The sequence below is a fragment of the Felis catus genome, chromosome B1 (genome assembly GCF_018350175.1).
Source record: "Felis catus isolate Fca126 chromosome B1, F.catus_Fca126_mat1.0, whole genome shotgun sequence".
NCBI lineage: Eukaryota > Metazoa > Chordata > Mammalia > Carnivora > Felidae > Felis > Felis catus.
In genome coordinates, this window is record NC_058371.1 from 48,651,093 (window position 1) to 48,671,920 (window position 20,828).

Sequence of the window (20,828 nt, forward strand, 5' to 3'; positions counted from 1 at the left end):
GGCTCAAGTCATGATCTCCTGGTTTGTGGGCTTGAGCCTTGCATCCAGCTCTGCACTGACAACATGGATACTGCTTGGGATTCTTTCTCTCCTTCTCTCTCTCTCTGCCTCTCCCCCACTGGCACATATGATGTCTCTCTCAAAAATAAATAAACATTTAAGAAAATGGTAACGGTTTAAAAAAAAAAAAGAGTACAGACCTTTTATTCTATAGGTCTGTGAGGAGACCCCTCACTGGGTTATATAACTAGACTTGACCACGAACTCTTGGCAGGAATATCTCAGAAAAGATGCTGTGCTCTTCTCAGTACATCAAGGTGGGAGGTATGCTTTGTTTACCTGTTCTCCTACTGATGATGTTAACCTTGATAAACTGATCATTTGTGTCTGCCAGGTTAGTGTGTGTGTGTGTGTGTGTGTGTGTGTGTGTGTGTGTATGACTAGAGTCTGAGGGAAGATACACTGAAACTATGTCAATATCCTATTCATCATCAGATCTCCACCCTCCAGCCTTATCATCCATTGATGAATCATGCCTGAACCAACCAACACTGAGTTTGTTGCCAAATGGTGATTTCCTGTTTCCATCCTTTCTTCTACCATATTTGCTAGTTGGCATTCTATTGTAAGGAAAAATATTCCCTTCTCCCCAGTTTATTTATTTATCTATCTGCCTCAGATTATGTTTTATTCAGTGGGATGTAACCCATTCCTGTCATTATATATTTTTATACTTAAGTGTCTGTCCTATGCCAGCCCCTTTAAGCTAATACTGTTTCCTTGTTATATATCCCCAACATTCTCTAAATACTTCCCTTTTTTTCTAGGACAAAAAGATATTCCAGGCTTATTTTGTACTTTGTTTGCCCCAGACCTGTAATCAGGCATTTCTCCAAGGATCCCTGAACCCTTTTAGTGCAGGAGGGTATTCGGAAACTAAGACTCAGTGTTTGGTATGCAAATAACTATCTTGGTGTCATTGACCTCAGTCAGGCTCTTTCAATGTGCTCTCAGTTGCACATGCTCACTCCTCATGGGTACATGGCTTGCAGGAGTGCTCTCTCTCTCTCTCTCTCTCTGTCTCCCTCTCTCCAGCCCCCTAAAACTATGAGTTCTCACCAATACTTCAAATTCCAATGCCTCACCTAAGGGTCCACTCTAGCCTTCTTTCCTTATTTTGAGTACTTTCGCCAACATTAAGAAACCCATTTTCCATTATCTTTAATACGTTTACTCCTTTGCTGGATCCCCCTGTAGGTAAATGTTGTCTTCACCACTACAGCATCTCTGTCCCTGGCCCCACCTCCTCTACTCTGTTCCTGGCTTTGCAGCCACTGCCAACCCCTCAGCCTCAGGATTTTGACCTTGGCCATACCATGAGCTGCAAGGGGGCTGGGGGGGGAGGGGGCGGGAGATAAAAAGGTAGAAGAAGAGGACACCAGGATTTGATTTTGTTTTTCAGGGCTTTCTTTGTGTTTACAAAAGCACCAGAATCTCTGATGGAGCTCTAAAGGGAGCTCTCTGACTCCCAACCTTCTTCCATTTGCAGAAAGTACAGATTTATTCATTAAAATAGTACAGAGGTTTCAAAAATGGTGGAATCCCTGGCCTGGACTGATCTTCCTGCTGATAACAATGGCAAAATCTGGACAAGATAAAAAGGAAATGGTCTTGAAAGCCCTGGAGAGTGACCATAACCAGCAGAAACTAGAGGGAAACCTGCTCTTGAGAGTTGAACTGTAAGGAATGAGATTTGCAAATTTCTGGTTTTTTGCCTGAGGGCACTTTCCAATCTGGGAGGGCTGGGAGGGGCAGAAAGCTGCAGCCTTAATGGTTTGAGGCATCAGAGGATAGAATTTAGGGCTGACTTGAGCAGCCAGAAGATTAAGAAAAATCCTGGGGAAGAGGGAGCCACCCAAGGGAGTGAACCCCAAAATAGAAAATTAATTTTAAATGTTTTTAATTTTCAGAAGCATCAACATATGTAAACTATTTAGGAATAAATTTAACAAAAGACCTGCAAAACTAGACACTGAAAGTACAAAACATTGCTGAGAAAAATTAAAGAAAAATAAAATTAAGTGGAGAGATATACCATGTTTGCAGACTGGAAGATTCAATGTTGTTAAGATGTCGTCAATTCTCCCCCAACTAAGCTATAGATTTAACAAAGTCTCAATCATGAGTCAATAGGCATTTTAAATAGAAAAGTGACAAGCTAATTCAAAAAATGTATATGGAAATGCAGGACCTAGAATAACACAGCAATCTTGGAAGGAGATGGTAAAAGGCTTATGCTATTTGACTTCAAAATCTCCTCTAAAGCTACAGTAATGCAGACAGTGTGGTACTAGCAGAGTGTAGACAAAGATCAATAAATCAGAAAGTGAGAGTCCAGAAATAAATCTAAACTTATACAGCCAGTTGATTTTGACAAAGGCAGCAAAACAATTCAATTGGAAAATGAAAGTCAAAAACCAATGCTGAATAACCATAGATCTTTATGAGAAAAAAAAGTACATTTTAACCCCTACCTCACACCATACACAAAAATTAATTCAAGATGGATTACAGACCCTAAAAGGAAAAGTTAAAACTATAAAGCTTATAAAAGAAAACAGGATTGTATCTTCATGATTTGGTGGCAGGCAAAGATTTCTCAGACAGAATGCAGAAAGCACTAACCATAAAAGAAAATTTTGAATAAGAAGACTTTATCAAAAGAAACTGACAAGACAATTAATAATAGACATAGTACAGACCTGGAGAAAGTATTTATAAAACATATACATAGTACTTTTATCTAGAGTGTATAAGGATTGCCTACAACTCAATAATAAAAAGACAACACAGAAAAATGGGAAAAATTGGAACAAATATTTCACAAAGGAAATTACATGAATGGCCAGATAAAAATATGCTCAATATCATTAGTCATCAGGGAGATGCAAATTAAAAACACAATGAGATACTATATATAACCATTAAACTGACTAATATTAAAAAGACTTAGGGGACGCCTGGGTGGCTCCATCGGTTAAGCATTCGACTTTGGTTCAGGTCATGATCTCACGGTTTGTGGGTTCGAGCCCCACATCGGGCTCTGTGCTGACAGCTCAGAGCCTGGAGCCTGCTAAGGATTCTATGTCTCCCTCCCTCTCTGCCCCTTCCCCACTCATGCTCTGTCTCTCTCTGTCTCAAAAAATAAATAAAATGTAAAAAAAAAAAAGACATAGCACCAAATGTTGGTGAGGATGTAGTGTAATGAATATCTCATACATCACAGTGGAAATATAAAACAGAATAATCTTAGCAGCTTCTTATAAAGTTAAACATATATCTACCTTTGACAAAGTAATTTTCACTCCTAAGTATTTGTCCACAGGAAATGACAACATATTTACATAAAAAGACCTGTATATTAATGTTCATAGTACTTTTATTCACAATAGCAAAAAAATAAGAAACAGCTCAGGTATCTAGAAACAGGAGGATGATTTATATATACTCAATGTTTCAATTTATATGAAGTTCTAGAACAGGTGAAACTAAGTAAAAATGGGAGGAAAAGCTGGTTACCTGGAGTTGGGGTGAGCATGGGCTTGGTGGTTGACTGCGAATGGACATGAGGGCACTTTCTGGGTGTCTTGAAATGTCCTGTATCTTAATTTTTGGCATGTGGATTACATACAAACTGTATGCATAAAATGTATGCATTTTAATGTCTGTAAATCTTACCTTTAAAGAACTGTAGGGGCACACGGGGGGGTGGGGGTGGTGGGGGGTGCTCAGTCAGTTAAGTGTTGAACTCTTGATTACGGCTCAGGTCTTGGTCTCACAGTTTGTGAGTTTGAGCCCCACATCAGGCTCTGCAGTGAGAGTGCAAAGCTTGCTTGGGATTCTTTCTATTCCTCTCTCTCTCTTTCCCCCTCCTCTGTTCACTCTCTCTTTCTCTCTCTCAAAAGATAAATAAACTAAAAAAAAAAAACCTGTCAAAAGTGGTGGTTGGGTGGTCAATGGCATAATAGATGAAGCAAAAATGGCAGAGTTTTGGTAATTGTCGAAGCTGGGTGATGTGTGTATTAGTGTTTATTATACTGTTTTTTTGACTTCAGTGTACTTCATGTATGTTTGAAATTTCCAATAATTACAAGGGTCCCAGCCCTGGAGAAATCAGACATAGGCCAAATAAGTTTCATTTGGGGCAGTGAAGACTCTATATTTAAAAATACCTGATAGCTGGGACTCCAGATGGGCTCAGTAATGACATGGGGTCTCTGGATAATATCATTGTATGAGTGGAAAGAGCAGTACAAGGGTCAGTAGCAGGAGAAATGGGTGGAAATAATGACAAAATGGTCAACTTCACAGCCTTGAGCTCTCCCTCTTGTCTGAGTCCCTTTCACTATAAGTACCATTGATCACAGCTTTCTTTCCCATCCCTGGATGGTAATTCTGATTCCTGAACTGATTTGTGACAACTGTTAATGGGTACTTTATATGCCTCAGTTTCGCTATTTGTCTCACAGAGCAAGAGTTGACTGCTGTGATGGAGATCTGCTTCCCTAATGGGAAAAGGATTTTTCAGGCTTAAGGTTTTTTAGCTTCACCACTCCATGGACTTGAAGACAGCTGGCAGGAGGCAGAGCTGGACAACACATGTGGGTGTCCAGGCAGACCAATAATTTGGTATTTCTTTAAAACAGTACTATTTAAATATGGGTTTAATATTTTATTAGTGAAAATAAGAAGAGTTTTTAAAATTTGCCTTTGATGGTACTTTCTGCTCCACTGGGAGTTGGCTCAATTTACCCGTTATGTGTGTAACCATATGAGAAACATGAATTAAACTGAAAATAATGTGATTTCAGAGCTAGGCAGGACCTTATAGATGGGCTTCCAGGAAGCTTCCCAGTGGGCCTCTTTTTTTTTTTTTTAATTTTGAGAGAGAAGAGGAGAATGCATGCAGGGGTGGGGGGTGGGGGCAGAAAGACAGGGAGAGAGAGAATTCCAAGCAGGCTCCATGCTGATAGCATGGAGCCTGATGCAGGGCTCCATCTCACCAACTGTGAGATCATGACCTGAGCCAAAATCAAGAGTTGGATGCTTAACCAACTGAGACACTCAGGTGTCTCAGTTGGGCCTCTTCTTGATCCAGCTCTAGCTTGAGGCCAGGAAGCTATGGCATCAGGCTATGGGCAGGCTGACTTCTGATCAACAAGAAAGCAGGAATAAGGAGATTTCCTAATCTCTTGTCAATACTCTATTACCTATGGCCATTATTCTTATGTGGAAAAGTGTGCCAATTAATCCATTAATGTGAATCTTATCCTTCTGCCTTGCCCAGCCCCAGCACCCCATGAAGCAGCTTGGCCCAGTAGAAATCCACAGAGTCCACTAGCCCAGGGTTTAAAACCCCAGCTTAATTCCATGAGCTGTGTAACCTACATCAGCCAAATGGAGATGTAACACCTACTTCCCTGTGTTGTATGGATTCAATGACATAATGTACGCAAGGTGCCTTGAGTGCCTACTATAGATGCTCAGTAATGCTGGCTAAATTGGGAACCATTCAGAGAGTGCTTTTACATGGTGAATGCTCAGTAATTATTAATCCATTTGGTTGAAATGTTCTGCAGAAGCACAGAATCTGTGTTCTTTGCCTCATTGCATTTTCTCCTTTGCCTCTCCTCTCTCCTCTCAGTTTCTCTATCTCTGTCTCATTTTACCAAATTATTCATTCATCGGATAGAGCCCACTGTGCACCAAAACTTGCACTAAGTGCTAGAGAATCAGAGATAAATGAAACATTGAGATGGAACCCCACCCTAGAGAATCACACTTCTGGGGGATGCATGAGGACTGTGGGAGCCTAGAAGGGGTATACCTGAATTGTGTCTCTCTATTCTCCTCCCCAGGAGGTCATTGCCTCCATTCTGCTGAGCGGACGGATAGGGCCCAACATCCAGCTGGGTGAGTGCTATGGCCTGAGGCTGAAGCACATGAAGTCGGATGAGATCCACTGGCTACACCCGCAGATGACAGTGGGTGAGGTTCAGGAAAAGTACGAGTGTCTGCACATGGAGGCTGAATGGAGGTAGGAGAAGAGCCCTGGGCTCTCAAATGGGGGGAGAGGAGTGTGGAGTGGGGAGGCCCAGGAAAGTAATTCCTGGGAGCACTTTCCAACCTCTGAGAATATTCTAGAAAATCTGAGTGGCATTTTAGGCTTAGTTCTCTTGCAGCATCCAATGCATCTATTGACCAAGACTTAACATGAGCTCACAGTACACCCCCTCTCCCAGGGCAGATATCAGGAACATCCCCAGACAGGATGCTCTTGGTGCTACGGAGAAGGAGGAACAGTAGGGCAGGGAAAATAGAAAACCAGGTCAAGGGCTGATCTGCAAACGTAAAGAAAACAATTGCCATGAGGGGGACAAGGTGGAGAGTCAGGACTAGTATAGACCACCACTTGCTTGCCACCCCTCTGTCCTCCATGATCTCCCCACAGTCCTCCACCTGACCACAGAGGAGGGAAAGAAGAAACAACTCCTGAATGGGTGGCCATGAGCCTTATGGGCAGACTCTTAAATGACAAGTTTCCCTAAGTCAACCAGAGAGTCTGAATTTCCTGTTGCAGGTATGACCTCCAAATCCGCTACTTACCAGAGGACTTCATGGAAAGCCTAAAAGAAGACAGGACAACGCTACTTTATTTTTACCAACAGGTAGAAGTATTTTTTTCTTCCTGTCCCCAGGGCCCTATTACTCATCCTTTCCTGGGGAGATAGAGAGACAAAGCCCAGATTTTGGAGGTCCCAATCTAGGAAACTTCTCTTGGGGCCATGCCTTTGTCCCTAGGCAGCTGTTCCATCTTGGTTCTCTTATGGCTAATTAAGTGCTGGCTTACCCTGCCCCATATGTATAGCTACTTTTGGACTTTGCTGGTGGCTATTTACTTCTCAGGAGACCTGGTAATGGGCAGGCAGAGCAGATACAAAGAGAATTGGTGGTCTTAGCACACAGACTCTGACATGCCTGGCTTCTGGCCAGTGCTGCCAGCTACTAACCTAGTATCCTCCTGGGGCTTAATGTAACTGCCTGAAGCTATTTCCTTTTCTAGAAGATGGAGATGATAATAATAATACTTACTTTATAGGGTTGTTGTGAGGACCAAATGGTATCACTAGCAGGGTGCTGGTAAACCAGCTCTCTGAAGAAAAAAATCTCTGATTTATTGCACTTGCCAATTTCCATGGTGTAAATATTCCCCTATCATGGCATTTTTCAAGCTACCAATATGATATCATACAGCTTGCAAAACTTCAGAAAATTTAATAACTGGCTTTCATGAGCTGTTTGGAGCTGCTCCAACACACCACTGGCTGTAATAAATGTAAAGTGCTTAGCACAGGACTTGGCACAGAGTGCTGAGGATGTGTGAGAGGCCATCATTATTTTCTGTCTGGTCTCAGCTCTCACCTGTGTCTCCCTCTTGGTTTTCTGAAGACAAAGCCAGACTTTTATTGTGGAGTGAATGACATCTGTCACTAAGTACCAAAAAGACTTTGAATAAATGACTCATCCCCAAATTCTATTTCTTTACCTCTAAAATGAAGAGTGGAAAGAGGAATCTGAACCCCAGCCTCATAAAGCCATAAGAAAATGTGTCTGAAAGTGCTTCAAAAAACCTGAAGACCTTGGCCTGTGGAGGCATGATTCTAGAGAATTCTAGAGGAAGAGGCAGAGCAAAGGGAGAGTCTCCCCCTCTGCTCTTCATCCACTACACATTTGTGCATGGTGGGCTGTGTGAGAGAGATAGCTCAGGGCAGCAGGATTGTGTTCAAAGCACCCACCATCTCTTGGAGCCTAAGGTCAGGGAAACAGGGAAGGAGGGCATGACTCTCAACCTTGGTCTTTCTCTCCACCAGCTACGGAATGACTACATGCAACGCTATGCCAGCAAGGTCAGCGAGGGCATGGCCCTGCAGCTGGGCTGCCTGGAGCTCAGGTATGTGGCCTCAAGGACCCTCCAGGGACTGGAGCTCTTAGCCAGCTTGGACTTGCCTCCAGGGTGGGAAGCAAGAGTGGGTACATGAGAGCCATGGGGACAAGTGGTGGCTGACAGAGGGTAAGGCGCTCACTGTCTGGTCCTTAGAAAAAAGAGCCAGCCCCATTTCTGGTCAGTGTCCCCTGCCTCCTTTGGCTGCTCTTCCCTCCAGGCTGCCTTTTTCTTCCACCTATCTGCCATTCAAGTGATTCAGTAAATGTTTCTTTGAGCACTAGGCAAGGTCCTGGGAGGTATTCGAATGTTGGGTTTCCACTGTGCTCTTCACTGTTGTGTCTTCAGCTCCAGTAGGAGCTGGGACACAGAGCCTGCTGTCTGGCATACTCTTCTCATTCTCTTTTCAACCTGGTAAACTCTTTTTTATTCTGGCAGCTTTAGAAAATTTACTGGGCCAGTGTTGCCTGTTCACCTTCTACATTCACAGAAAACCTCAGGACTTGCCTGTGAAAGGTCCATAACAAGCAGGATGGTGGCCATAGGTTCTTCCCACTGAGCCAACTCAAGGGCCTTTCCATCCTGAAGGCCCCTCTTCCTCACGCCCACCCCATCTACCTTACCCTGTATGGATCCTCTGTACTTAGGAATGAATGGCTCACATGCACTAGATTGTGAAATCCTGTCAAATCCTTGAAATCAGCATTGGTACTGCCTTCGCCTGGCACCAAATGAGAGCACAGTACATATTTGAATGAATGGACAACCCTGAAAGATCTAAAATCCTCTTCTCTGATGGGCATTTGCCAATTAAATAGGTGCGTACAGCAAGCCAGTTTGTTCAGCTATCTAGGAGTACATTTTGCAGCTCCCTCAAGCCAATGGGAATTGCTGGAGGCCGTGTTGCCTGTAATCCTCACTTCACAGGCTTGCTCTGAGGTTTTCTGTGAATGTGGGGGTCAATCCCGTAGCACTGGCTCAGAAAACCTTCTATTTATTTTATTTATTTATTTTTAATTTATTTTGGGGAGAGAACGAACACAGATGGGGGAGGGGCAGAGAGTGAGGGGGAAAGAGGATCTGAAGCGGGCTCTGCGCTGACAGCAGCAAGTCAGATGCAGGGCTTGAACTCACAAACCAAACCTTGAGATCATGACCTGAGCAAAGTTGGCACCAGCTGAGCCATCCACTCACCTTTGACTCAGAAAACTGTCTAAAGCTGCCATGATTGGCTGTGTGGAAATTTTGGATCTTAATCACCAGCACCTTCAGGTAGAAGTAGGAGGAAAATGACCTTGCGTCCAGGGAAGAATCCTGGATAGGCTCTTCACGTCCTACAACTGAATATCATTGCTGTTTACCTGTTGTTTGGTTTCCAAAGTACAGGTCTGTCTTAATCAGCTGGCATACTCCTCCAGGATCTGCTATCCCACTCTGTCAGATACTCTATATAGAGAAGTGAGTCAGGAAAGAACATTTGTCCTAGATTCCTGAGTTCTCTCCTTGTATCAACCTCCCAGGTTTCTCCATCTCAGCAATGGGACATTTGGTGCTAGATAATTTGTTTGGAGGGCCATCATGTGAATGACAAGATACTTAACAGCGTTCCTGGCCTCTACACACTAGATGCTGATGGGACCAACTTCCTCCCAACCAGATGTGACAACCAAAAATTTCCAGACATTGCCAAATGTTTCCAGGCTGGAGAGGGAGGTGTAAAATGCCCCTGGTTGAGAACTACTGAATTAATTCATTACAGGGTCATATATATACCCGGCCACTAAATGCTAGGCCCTCCAACAATCCTCATTGGCTGCATTGGGTCATTTGTTTCTAGAGGCCAAAGATAGAACCACCATTTTTCTCTTCTGCCCAACAACTGGGAGGTCCCAGAGCTGGGCCTCCCAAAGAACAGGGCTGGAGTCCTTCCTAGGAATGAAATTTGGGGGTTTTCTTTTTCTTCGTGGTTTTGTAAATATCAATTTTTTTCACTCTAATATTCTCCCTTCAATTGGTTACTACATTTGGCAGGGGAAAGGGAGCTTCTAGACCAATGTGTGGCTTTGGGTGACCCAACTCTGATGGCCTTGTTCTACAACCATCAACCTCTCCATGACTTCTCTCTCTCCAGGCGGTTCTTCAAGGACATGCCCCACAATGCACTTGACAAAAAGTCCAACTTCGAGTTCCTGGAGTAAGTCCTGAAACTGGTCATTGCCTCTCCTCCCTTCCTTCCTCACTGCCCTGCGTGAGCTCCTACGTGCTCCCTACCTTGTTCATCTCCATACCAAAGCCAGGCAGGACCCATCTTCCTGGTCCTCAGTCCATCATATCTCTTCCTGATTGGTCTGAAGTCCTGGGTTGGGGGTGAGGGGGAGTCAAATGCCACTTTTTCTCCTCTTCTTTCAGGAAAGAAGTAGGACTGGACCTGTTTTTCCCAAAGCAGATGCAGGAGAACTTAAAGGTGAGGAAACCACTGGGCAAGGGGCCCAGAGAGAACCCCTTTGTGCTGGTCTCTATGACTAGAGCCCAATGGCATTGGGTGGGGGATACTCAGGAAAGCCAGGGTATCACTAAAAATATCCAGTGGGCCCTTTCTGTGGCTGGGAATTAGGAAACCTGGCTCCAGTTCCACACCAGAAGCCAATTATCTTTGTGGCCTGGGGATGCTATCTTCCATGCCTCGATCCCAGGCCTCTGGTGAGCCTCGCTGGAGATAGTAGGTGTGTGGTTTAGTGAACAGATGGCTGCTGCTCTCGTGGCAAAGGCCTGAGGACCACCCTACAGTAGCAGACAGGCTTTTGCTGAGATCAGGGAAGGAATCAGAGCTTGGAGGAGCAGGGCCAGCTCACCATTGACCATCTCCACCCCCAGCCCAAGCAGTTCCGGAAGATGATCCAGCAGACCTTCCAGCAGTACGCCTCGCTCAGGGAGGAGGAGTGCGTCATGAAGTTCTTCAACACCCTCGCGGGCTTTGCCAACATCGACCAGGAGACCTATCGCTGTGAACTCATTGTAATGACACATCCTCTTTATTCTCTCCCTGACCCAAATTCCAGGCCTCTCGGGAAAGGGGCCCACAAGGCCGACTTGGGGGCAAGAAGAGGCCTGTTGGCTCGAAGTAACACACACAAGCAAAGGTCCTCGAGCAGCTGGGCCTCGCTGACATGCCCTAAAATGCAACTAATGTTAAACTGCTTGCCTGAGGAAGGGAACTGAAATCTTGGCTACAAATCTGGGAAGTGGGCAGAGTAGGCAGGGTATAAGGAGGAGGGGAGTCTGTACTGTAGGGTTATGAGATTGAAGGAGCTGGAGGGCACAGGAGATAGTGGCCTGTGTCTAAATTAGTGAACTTTTTGTTTTTCAACTTTCTGAAATATGAGGGAGACAAACCTGAAGCAACAGTCCTCTCTCCTCTTTTATTCCAGCAAGGATGGAACATTACTGTGGACCTGGTCATTGGCCCGAAGGGCATCCGCCAGCTGACAAGTCAAGATGCAAAGGTAGAGAGAGACTGGGGGCAGGTTGCACCCACCCCTAGGCTGAGCGGTCTCCCCTTCTCTGCTGCCTCCTACCTTGTCCTGATTACCAGTCGTCCCTGCCCCTTGCTGAGAGCAGAGAGGCCCTTGGTTTGAGTAGCTGTAGAGAGAGTGTTCGGGACATGGAGCAGACAGTTCTTTACTTCCCCATGACTTTCTCCTGCACCCTGGGTGGCAGGGTGGTGTGGTGGGGAAGAGAGGAGGGAAGGGCACTATCACTGCTCTTCTGGCTCAGATAAAAAAGTTGATCTTGGGGCGCCTGGGTGGCGCAGTCGGTTAAGCGTCCGACTTCAGCCAGGTCACGATCTCGTGGTCCGTGAGTTCGAGCCCCGCGTCAGTCTCTGGGCTGATGGCTCAGAGCCTGGAGCCTATTTCTGATTCTGTGTCTCCCTCTCTCTCTGCCCCTCCCCCCTTCATGCTCTGTCTCTCTCTGTCCCAAAAATAAATAAACGTTGAAAAAAAAAAGTTTTTTTAAAAAAGTTGATCTTGCAATGGCAAGATGGGACAATCATTCTCTGGGAGGCAGAAGACCTGGGTCCAGTCCCGGCTGTATCACCAATTTGGCATATGACCGTGAGCAACTCCTGGCTCCCTAGACTCCTCTTCTCTTCTGCAAAGTGAGGAGCTTAGACCAGATGATCCCTTCTGCCTTAATAGTCTTTGATTCTCTCTTCACACCATGGAGAGACCTCCTTGCAGGTCTCTCCTCCATGCAGGACCTCCTTGCAGCTCCTCCCCCGCCATACTGACCAATCTTCAAGGCTTGATCCCAGGAGTGGGATGGTCTGAAGGGCCCCCTGCTCTCTTACAGCCCACCTGCCTAGCTGAATTCAAGCAGATCAAGTCCATCAGGTGCCTCCCACTGGAGGAAGGCCAGGCAGTACTACAGTTGGGCATTGAAGGTGCCCCCCAGGTGAGTGTCTCTGGACACCTGGAAGCTCTAAAACAAGGGGATGCAGCTACAGGTTGGGATTTCTTGCCCAGGCCAGCCTGGTTTCTGGGATCTCACTAAGAAAACTGCACCCATTGCTCAGACGTTATGCCAGGCTGACAATAAAATTATAAGGGAGATGTATCAGGAAGCAAAGCTGTTTAAAAATGTCAAGAAATAAGTTGGAGGAGTTTTTAGGGTGGATGAAGTGACCGGAAATCAAGTCACAAATCAGAGATCTAACTCTGAACAAGTGAATGATGACTCAGTAACAGTACCTCTGGGAACCTGGGCTTTTTGTGGGTGGAATAATCAGAGAGAACTCAAACTGCAAACTGATTGTCTATCTCTCCTTTCATCTGACTGTCCCCTATCCCACTCCCTCTTCTCCTAGTTTCTGCTCTTACTTATTGAGCACCTACTGGGTACAAGACATTATGCTACGCACTTAGAGACCAAAATAAGTCCTAGCAAAACTGGCCTTCCCAGGGTTTAATGTTGCCAGTGGGGAGGGGTGGCAGGCGCGCCCCCTGGTGGCTGTGGGGAGTGCAATCCCTGGCAGAGGTGCTGAGGGACTCCCGGCAGGGGAACGAAGGGTGGCCTTGTCAGCTCCTTCTGAGTGTGCGGTTTCTTCTCCATTCCTGTGGGGCAGACTCTAGCCAAGGGTCTCAGGTCTCATACTTGGCTGGTCTCTTCTCTGCAGTCTTTGTCCATCAAAACCTCCTCTCTGGCAGAGGCCGAGAACATGGCTGACCTGGTGGATGGTTACTGCCGGCTTCAAGGGGAGCACAAAGGCTCTCTCATCATTCATCCCAAGAAAGGTGAGTTTCCATTTAAAGGCAAACTGGCCCAATGGGCAGATGTGGCACAAGCCCCCAGTGGCAGAGCGAGAGAAGCTAAGCCATTGACCAGTATATGATCAAAGAGGCTTTGGAAGTGTGAGGAGGTGCTCACCCAACCCTCCTGGATACCCCCTGTGGACCGTCCTGGGTCCTTAGCTGCAGGCCCTGGCCAAAAGCAGCTTGGGGAGCTGGCATCAGGAGCAGAGATGTTTGTGGCCCCAGGAAGATCAAAGCTAGTGTTGGAACATGACTTGTCCCTCCTGTGAAGATGTGTCTATTTTGGGATCGGAAGCAGGGGTCCGAGCTGGAACACGTGGGTGGTGGCAGAAGGAAGGCTGAGAATTTCTTCTACTAAGAGCATTCTAATTCAGGCCAAAGGCCTACTTAGCTTCCGCTCTGACTCTCAGAAGATACAGAATGGCGGGAAGGGGTTCTCCCTTGTGTTGGCTCATAGGAGCAGTGAGGTCAGCCATCCATCTAGGACCCTGTGTCCCTGGCTCCAGCGCCCCCTCTTTCTGCCCTCTCCCCAGATGGTGAGAAGCGGAACAGCCTGCCCCAGATCCCCGTACTGTGAGTATAACAGAAAGGCAGCGAACAAGCCTTGCACTCAGCCCGTGTCTTCCTGGGAGAAGGCAGAACAAATAGGGAGCCCCCACCCATGGTTTCTGGTTTCCAGGACCCAGGGGAGAACACTGGAACCCCAGCACATCACAAGTGGCGATTTCTCGCCAGTAAACTTCACCCTGTAAGTTCTTGCTGGGGTAGTCCGGTGTCCTAATGCTACCGGCATCATCTTAGGGAGAATTGCTGCTGTCCTCCGGCAGCCTGGGCCATGCTCCCAGCCTGGTGTCATCAGGACAGCCTGCTCCTGCAGGCAGGCAGGGGGCACAGTGGGGCTGGCCTCTATGAGGGGTGGGCGGGAGAGGGTGGGCTTCCCGGGGGGGCTCGTTGCCAGGCTCTGAGTTCACCAGGCTCCTGCCCTCTCATCTCCTCCTACAGAAACCTGGAGGCGCAGCGGCCCCATCTCTCAGAGAGCTGCAGCATAGGTAAGCCGCCCATCTGCCATTGTCCTCCTGTGCCGGAGCCTCCCTTCCACCTGCTCTTGTGACATTGTCAAAGATTCCCTCCAAGCTCCAGGAAAGCAGACCTCCCCTATGACTTCTCAATGATGGCTTCAAATGTCATGAATCCCAATGGCTAACATGTATTCAACAGTTAGTACGTGGCACCGTGTTTGTCTTGGCTTGGGCTGTCATACTAAACGCCACAGCCTGGGGGCCTTCCCAGCAGACATGTGTTTCTCACAGTTCTGGAGACTGGAAGTCTAAGATCAAGGTGGTAGCAGGGCTAGGTCCTGGTGAGAACTGTCTTCCCGGCATGCGGACGGCCACCTTCTCCGTGTCCCCATATGGTGGATAAATGGAGAGCTCTAGTCTCTCTTCTTATCGGAGAAGTAATCTCACCATGGGGGTGCCATACTCCTGACCTCATCTCAACCTAGTCACCCCCAAAAGCCCCACCTCCAAATACCTTCACACTGGCGGTCAGGACTTCAACATAGGAATGGGTGGGGGGATACAAACATCCAGTCCCTAACCTTGTTAAATATATAATAGGTATTATTTTATTGATCTTTATGGCATTCCCCAGAAACATTCATTTCACAGAAAGAAAAACAGATTGAGGGAGACTAACTAACTTGCTTTAAATGATGCAATCTGGCAGCAGTGAGCAGGGATTCAAGTCAAGGTGCCCTAGGTTCTGTGGCCATGCCGAAACCTGGGACAGAAGCCCCAGTTCTTGCCTGGCTCCCCTCCCCTCCCAGGGATGTCAGCCTTGGTTTTGCTGGCCTGCATGTGGGAGCCATGTGCCTGATTCCTGGCGGTGCCTGCTGAGGGTATCTTACCCATACGATGTTCTCTTTCTGTCATTCCAGAATCAGACATCTATGCAGAGATTCCCGATGAGACCCTGCGAAGGCCCGGAGGTAGATCTCTGACCCTACCACAATGGCCACAGCCAGGGTCCTATGAAGTGACGTTGTGGGGACACCACAGGGGACTTTCTTTCCTTCCTGCATCTTCTCCCATGTGTGCTTCAGACAGAGACAAACCTGAGTGAAACACCTTGGATTTGAAAGCTGAGATTATTGTTTTATTCCCACACTATTGACCTTTTGCATGCCTGTGATGTGTGTGGGGATCCTAAGAGTGTGGTCATGGGACCTGGCCTGCAGAGAGAACAGGGTGATGATGGCTTTTCCCCAGGTCAGAGATGATGGAGCCTTCTAAAACTCCTTACCCAGGCCAACCCCTGGATCTTAGCTGAGATGTTGTTGAGGGGTCTGGCAATGCCTGGGTGGAAACGGAGCAGAGCCTGGCCTTGGGGCCTGCAAATATTCAGATTCCCAGGGGCACCAGCGGTTTCTGTGCCCTGAGACCATCTGTTCTTTCCATCTGCCCAGGCCCACAGTATGGCGTCACACGGGATGATGTAGTCCTGAATCGGATTCTTGGTGAAGGCTTTTTTGGGGAGGTCTACGAAGGTGTCTACACAAATCACGTAAGTTCCAGACTCTTCACTGACATTCCCTTCCCACTTTTCCATAGGACAAAGGGGAGGTCATGTATTGTGAGGTTGGAGCGGCCACCATGATGTGTGGCTTTGCATTCACTTGGCATTTGCAGTATTTCTGAAATCCCCAAGGAGTGCTGGAAGCAGAGTCATTTCCCAGAAGGATAGCAATCCCAGGGAGCAAAATGGAGGCAGGACCTGGTGAAGGGTTGGCCTGACCTTGGCAAGCAAGAACATGGGGAGGCGTGAGAAAACTCAGCTCTGAGAAGAGGAAGAGCAGGAGCTGAGGGAGGAGCTAGTCTTGAGGCTGCCAGTGGGTTGGGGCCCTGAAGAGAGTGGGGCCAAGGAAAAGAGGAAGCAGAATTGTAAAAGCCAACAACAAAGAGAGAGAAAGAGGCTTTGCATGCGATCTACACGCGACCACTACTGACATGGGGCAGAGCACAGGCCCTTAGCCTCAGTGTCCTCATCTAGACAGCCAGAGGCTCGGGTCTCAAAGGTTCTCTCTGGTCCTGACATACTCTGGTCAAGAAGCGAGGAAGTCAGGAGTGGAGAGAAGAGTGGAGAGAAGAGTGGGGGTGGGGGGGAAGAAGGAGGAAGGGGAGGACTGTGCCTTGCAGAGCCCCAGAGGCCCAGATGCTGTCTGTCTTCCCTTGGCTGTCAATCAAGCTTGCGGGACGACCATGGCAATGCCAGGAAGGGGACACTTTCTTCTGAGCACTGGGCTGGCCCAGAAGTGGGGGGCAGGGGCAACTCTGAACAGAATTTCATTGCAGAAAGGGGAGAAAATCAACGTAGCTGTAAAAACCTGCAAGAAAGACTGCACTCTGGACAACAAGGAGAAGTTCTTGAGTGAGGCAGGTAGGTGTGCCCTGGAGAGTGACACAGCCCTGTACATGAGAAAAGACCCCTGGGACCACACAGACCTGCAGGATGGGAGAGGGGCCTGGAAGCTGGGATGGGGAGGGTACGAACAGTGCAGGGACCTCCACTGGGAGGAGGGGTCTCACTCCCTGTTTCTCCCAGTTGGGACAGCACAGTGTGTTTCTCATATTGGACCTTAGCACCCCTCTGGCCCCTCCCTCTCGCCCCCAATTTCAGTGATCATGAAGAATCTTGACCACCCTCATATTGTGAAGCTGATCGGCATCATTGAAGAGGAACCCACCTGGATCATCATGGAATTGTATCCCTATGGTGAGGTGAGCTGCAGGTGGGGGAAGTGGAACCCTGTGGTGACAGCTGGGCCACTGTTGAGCAGGGCCTGTGGGTGGGATGCATTTAGAACATGGGCCCTAAGCTCCCAGATTTTGCACTCTGTATTCAGCTGAAACAACCCAGAGATCATTTGTAGAGGAAGTTTCTGGAACATCTTAGCAACCTAGGTTTGCCTGGGAAGAGCTTGGAAGCTACCTGCCGAGGTCTTGACAGCACTTTCCCTCTTCCTACAGCTGGGCCACTACCTAGAGCGAAACAAGAACTCCCTGAAGGTGCTCACTCTCGTCTTGTACTCCCTGCAGATTTGCAAGGCCATGGCCTATCTGGAGAGCATCAACTGTGTCCACAGGTGGGCTTGGGAAGGAAGCTGGTCTCTTTCGTATGACCCAGGGAGGCTGGGGTAATGCAGAACTTCGGAGTCACAGAGACAGAGATTGAAAGCCCAGCTTTGGTCCTGCTCAATGCGACAACTTGAGCATCTTCTAGGAACCCATTGCCTCATCTGCAAAGTGAAATGGCGATATGTGTCTCACAGCGTTGCTATTAAGAGTAGTCTAAAGTGCTGGGCATCTGATTGTAACTCAGGGCATCTAGCCCGCTTCCCTGTGGGTTTTTTAAAAAAAATTTTTTTTTCAACGTTTATTTTTATTTATTTTTGGGACAGAGAGAGACAGAGCATGAACAGGGGAGGGGCAGAGAGAGAGGGAGACACAGAATCAAAAACAGGCTCCAGGCTCTGAGCCATCAGCCCAGAGCCTGACGCGGGGCTTGACCTCACGGACCGCGAGATCGTGACCTGGCTGAAGTCGGGCGCTTAACCGACTGCGCTACCCAGGCGCCCCTCCCTGTGGTTTTTAAGAAATCGCTTCCCCACTTGCATGGAGCTTGCTTTCCTCAGGCTCACCTGCTTGGTGACACATGGCCCGGGCAGGGGACAGGACTTGGGCAGTGTCTGGAAGATCCTGAGGTCTGGGCCCTTCCCAGCCCAAGCAGCTGGCCCCGCACTGGTCCCCAGAACCCCTGAGCTGCCAAGTCCTAGTCTCCCTCTGGCTGTGGAGTGGCCCCTTCTCCACCCAGCTTTGTTCCTATTCCCTGAAAAGAAGGTCCCAGCCAGGAGGGATATGATCCTCTGGAGGAGACAAAGGGGGGTGCTCTCAAAGCATTGGGGCGAGCAGGTGAATTCTTCAATCCCACACCATGAACGTGGGATACGTGGCCCTGTGGGTGTTATTGTGCAAAGCAATGTGTGGGGATATAAACGTTCGTTCATTCATTCCATTCACTCATTCAACACATATGGAACTTCTACCCTGTGCTTGCAGGCACCGTCCTCGGCTCTGGGATGAAGTCATAATTAAAACCGACAAAAATCCCTTTCCTTGTGGAGCTTACCTCATAGCATAAGGGGAAAATTCGAGATGTAAATAGTCATGGGGTGCAGGTGGTGGGGTAATGATTTGTTTCCTCTGTTTGTTTGGGTGAAGTCATCATGCTTTGGAATCAGCTTTACAGTAATAAAGACAAATGGTAGGGAACAGAGCCTGCCCGTGAGGAGCAAGCAGACAAGCCGGTTTGGGGTTAGAAATGATGCCAGGAACATGAGGTAAACTGAGTCAGTGAGTTCTCCCTGGGGAGGAGTGAGAGCTCAGCTCTGGGGTTAGGCTGTCTGGGCTGACCCCTTTTCTCACAGGGAACCTACTGGGCTAGCTCCTTCTACTCTCTGTGCCCCGTCTCCCCCTCTGTGCCAGGGAGGCCTGCAGGTCTTCATGTCACAACACAGAGTGTTGTGTAAATGTGTAAAGCATTTGGGTGGTCTTGGCTGTCCTCGTGCTCCGTGAAGGGTATTTGCAAGCTGTTGCTTTCTGCCATGACAAAAGCCAACGGTCCTATGGAGTTGCAGAAATGGGAGAATAATTGTGATCAGGAAAGTTGCTTGAAGAACCAGCAGGGCGACTCCCTCCCTGGCAGGGGGCAGGATATAGCCAACAGGGCAAGCGTGTGGAGCAAGTCCTGGGACCTGAAATAAGCTTCACACTGGAGCCACGTGAGAAGGGGTGATGGGAGAGAAAGCTCAACAGGGAGATGGTGGAGGGCTTTGTGTGTGGCAGGACCTGAGGGCCAGTCTAGCCTCCCGCCTGAGCAGGGCTTCAGCAAGTCAACTCAGTGGGTCAGGGAAGGGCTGACCCATAGAAGTGGCCCTGTTCTGCTCCAGAGGCTGGGACTGTGGCCAGCACTCTTCCCCTTTATCTCTCTGTCTGTCCATCTGTCTATCTCTGTCTCTCTGAAACATTCTGAACCTTCACACTTCTCTCCCAGGGACATCGCCGTGCGAAACATCCTGGTGGCCTCCCCTGAGTGTGTGAAGCTGGGGGACTTTGGCCTTTCCCGGTACATTGAGGATGAGGAATATTACAAAGGTGAGGGGAGTTTGGCCTGTGCTTTGTCCCTGGACAGGTCTCTGCAGCCAAAATAAAAGAAGAGAAAAGAAAAAAGAAAAGAAAAGAAAAGAAAAGAAAAGGAAAGGAAAGGAAAGGAAAGGAAAGGAAAGGAAAAGAAAAGAAAGAAAGAAAGAAAGAAAGAAAGAAAGAAAGAAAGAAAGAAAGAAAGAAAGAAAAGGGTAAAAAAGGAAAGGAAAGGGAAAAAAAGGAAAGGAAAGGGAAGAGAAGAAAAAGAAAAAAGAAAAAAAAAAGAGAAAGAAAGAAAGAAACTACAGTTGGTCAAACCCAGGCAGGCCAAGGGTCTCTGGAGAATAGGCTGTATTTCCGGATAATTCTGGCTCTTTCTTCCCTAAATAATCCCTGTTAAACCTCTTTGCCCACCCAAAGCCTCTGTGACTCGTCTTCCGATCAAGTGGATGTCCCCTGAGTCCATCAATTTCCGCCGCTTTACGACAGCCAGTGACGTCTGGATGTTTGGTGAGTGGAGTTTCAGCAGAGTGTGGGAAAGGGTTCTGATTCTCCCCTCCATGACCAGGCTATGAGGGGGTGCCGGGGGCAGGGGTCAGGACCCCCACCCCTGGGTTGCAAGGGTTCTCTGTTGCTGTGGCCCCTGAGAAGTCTCAGAAGTCCCACCACTAGTGGTGGGTTGGAGGCAACATGGGCTAAGGGCCTGCCTGGGCAGTATTGGTTCATCTTCCCAAAGAAGGCTCGAGGGGAGCATGCACTCCACCAACTAGCCCCGGGGACTGATGTGGGGACTCTCTGGAGGGCATCCTCAAAGCCAAACTCTGAGGTTTGTTCTCAGAAGGAGGAAAAGGGAGAGGTAAGAACAAGACCAGGTGATAGATGGACAGACCCTTACAGAGCACACAGCCACATAGATTTTCCCTCTCAGTTCTCCACAGCCAGCCCAATAAATCTCATTATTATTATTATTCCCATTTTCCAGATAAGGAAACTGAAGCTCAGCAGGCCAGGGGCTTGCCCATGATCGTGTAGGCAGCAAGTGTTGGTGCTAGGCTTCAAACACCAGCTTTCGCGTAGAGGCTTCACTCCCTCCTATGAGAAGGACTGGTGGAGTCCCTGTGACATGCCTTTGACTGCCCCCTCCTCCTGGCCCCACAAAACCTAATAGCTTCATGGGAACAGGGTATAGGGAGGTGAGCCCTAGTTCACTTGCAGATGCTGGTGATTGGTCCCTCCATGGACCACCACGGTGAGCCCCCAGGGATGCTAGAGGGGGAAGCTAGGGAACACGGGAGGTCTGATTGCCACAGTTTTCCC

The 20,828-nt window shown here is 48.0% G+C and overlaps 1 protein-coding gene across 7 annotated transcripts in view; it reads left to right on the top strand.

Annotated features, from left to right (window-relative positions):
- PTK2B (protein tyrosine kinase 2 beta) overlaps window positions 1-20,828 on the top strand; it is a 126,170-nt gene that overhangs the window by 87,832 nt on the left and 17,510 nt on the right. For 3 of the 7 annotated variants that reach the window (XM_011281538.3, XM_045055596.1, XM_045055597.1), the window contains exons 3-21: window positions 5,919-6,097; window positions 6,641-6,728; window positions 7,932-8,011; window positions 10,134-10,196; window positions 10,412-10,466; window positions 10,877-11,017; window positions 11,431-11,505; window positions 12,353-12,454; window positions 13,176-13,293; window positions 13,845-13,884; window positions 13,991-14,059; window positions 14,314-14,360; window positions 15,251-15,301; window positions 15,779-15,876; window positions 16,665-16,749; window positions 16,990-17,090; window positions 17,340-17,455; window positions 19,423-19,523; window positions 19,932-20,021. In XM_011281538.3, coding sequence (XP_011279840.1) covers window positions 5,919-6,097; window positions 6,641-6,728; window positions 7,932-8,011; window positions 10,134-10,196; window positions 10,412-10,466; window positions 10,877-11,017; window positions 11,431-11,505; window positions 12,353-12,454; window positions 13,176-13,293; window positions 13,845-13,884; window positions 13,991-14,059; window positions 14,314-14,360; window positions 15,251-15,301; window positions 15,779-15,876; window positions 16,665-16,749; window positions 16,990-17,090; window positions 17,340-17,455; window positions 19,423-19,523; window positions 19,932-20,021 — 1,699 coding nt within the window. Of the gene's footprint in view, window positions 1-1,549; window positions 1,740-4,529; window positions 4,662-5,918; window positions 6,098-6,640; window positions 6,729-7,931; window positions 8,012-10,133; window positions 10,197-10,411; window positions 10,467-10,876; window positions 11,018-11,430; window positions 11,506-12,352; window positions 12,455-13,175; window positions 13,294-13,844; window positions 13,885-13,990; window positions 14,060-14,313; window positions 14,361-15,250; window positions 15,302-15,778; window positions 15,877-16,664; window positions 16,750-16,989; window positions 17,091-17,339; window positions 17,456-19,422; window positions 19,524-19,931; window positions 20,022-20,828 lie in introns of those variants that run through there. The other 4 variants (XM_011281539.3, XM_011281537.3, XM_045055598.1 and 1 more) reach the window with 3 other exon arrangements.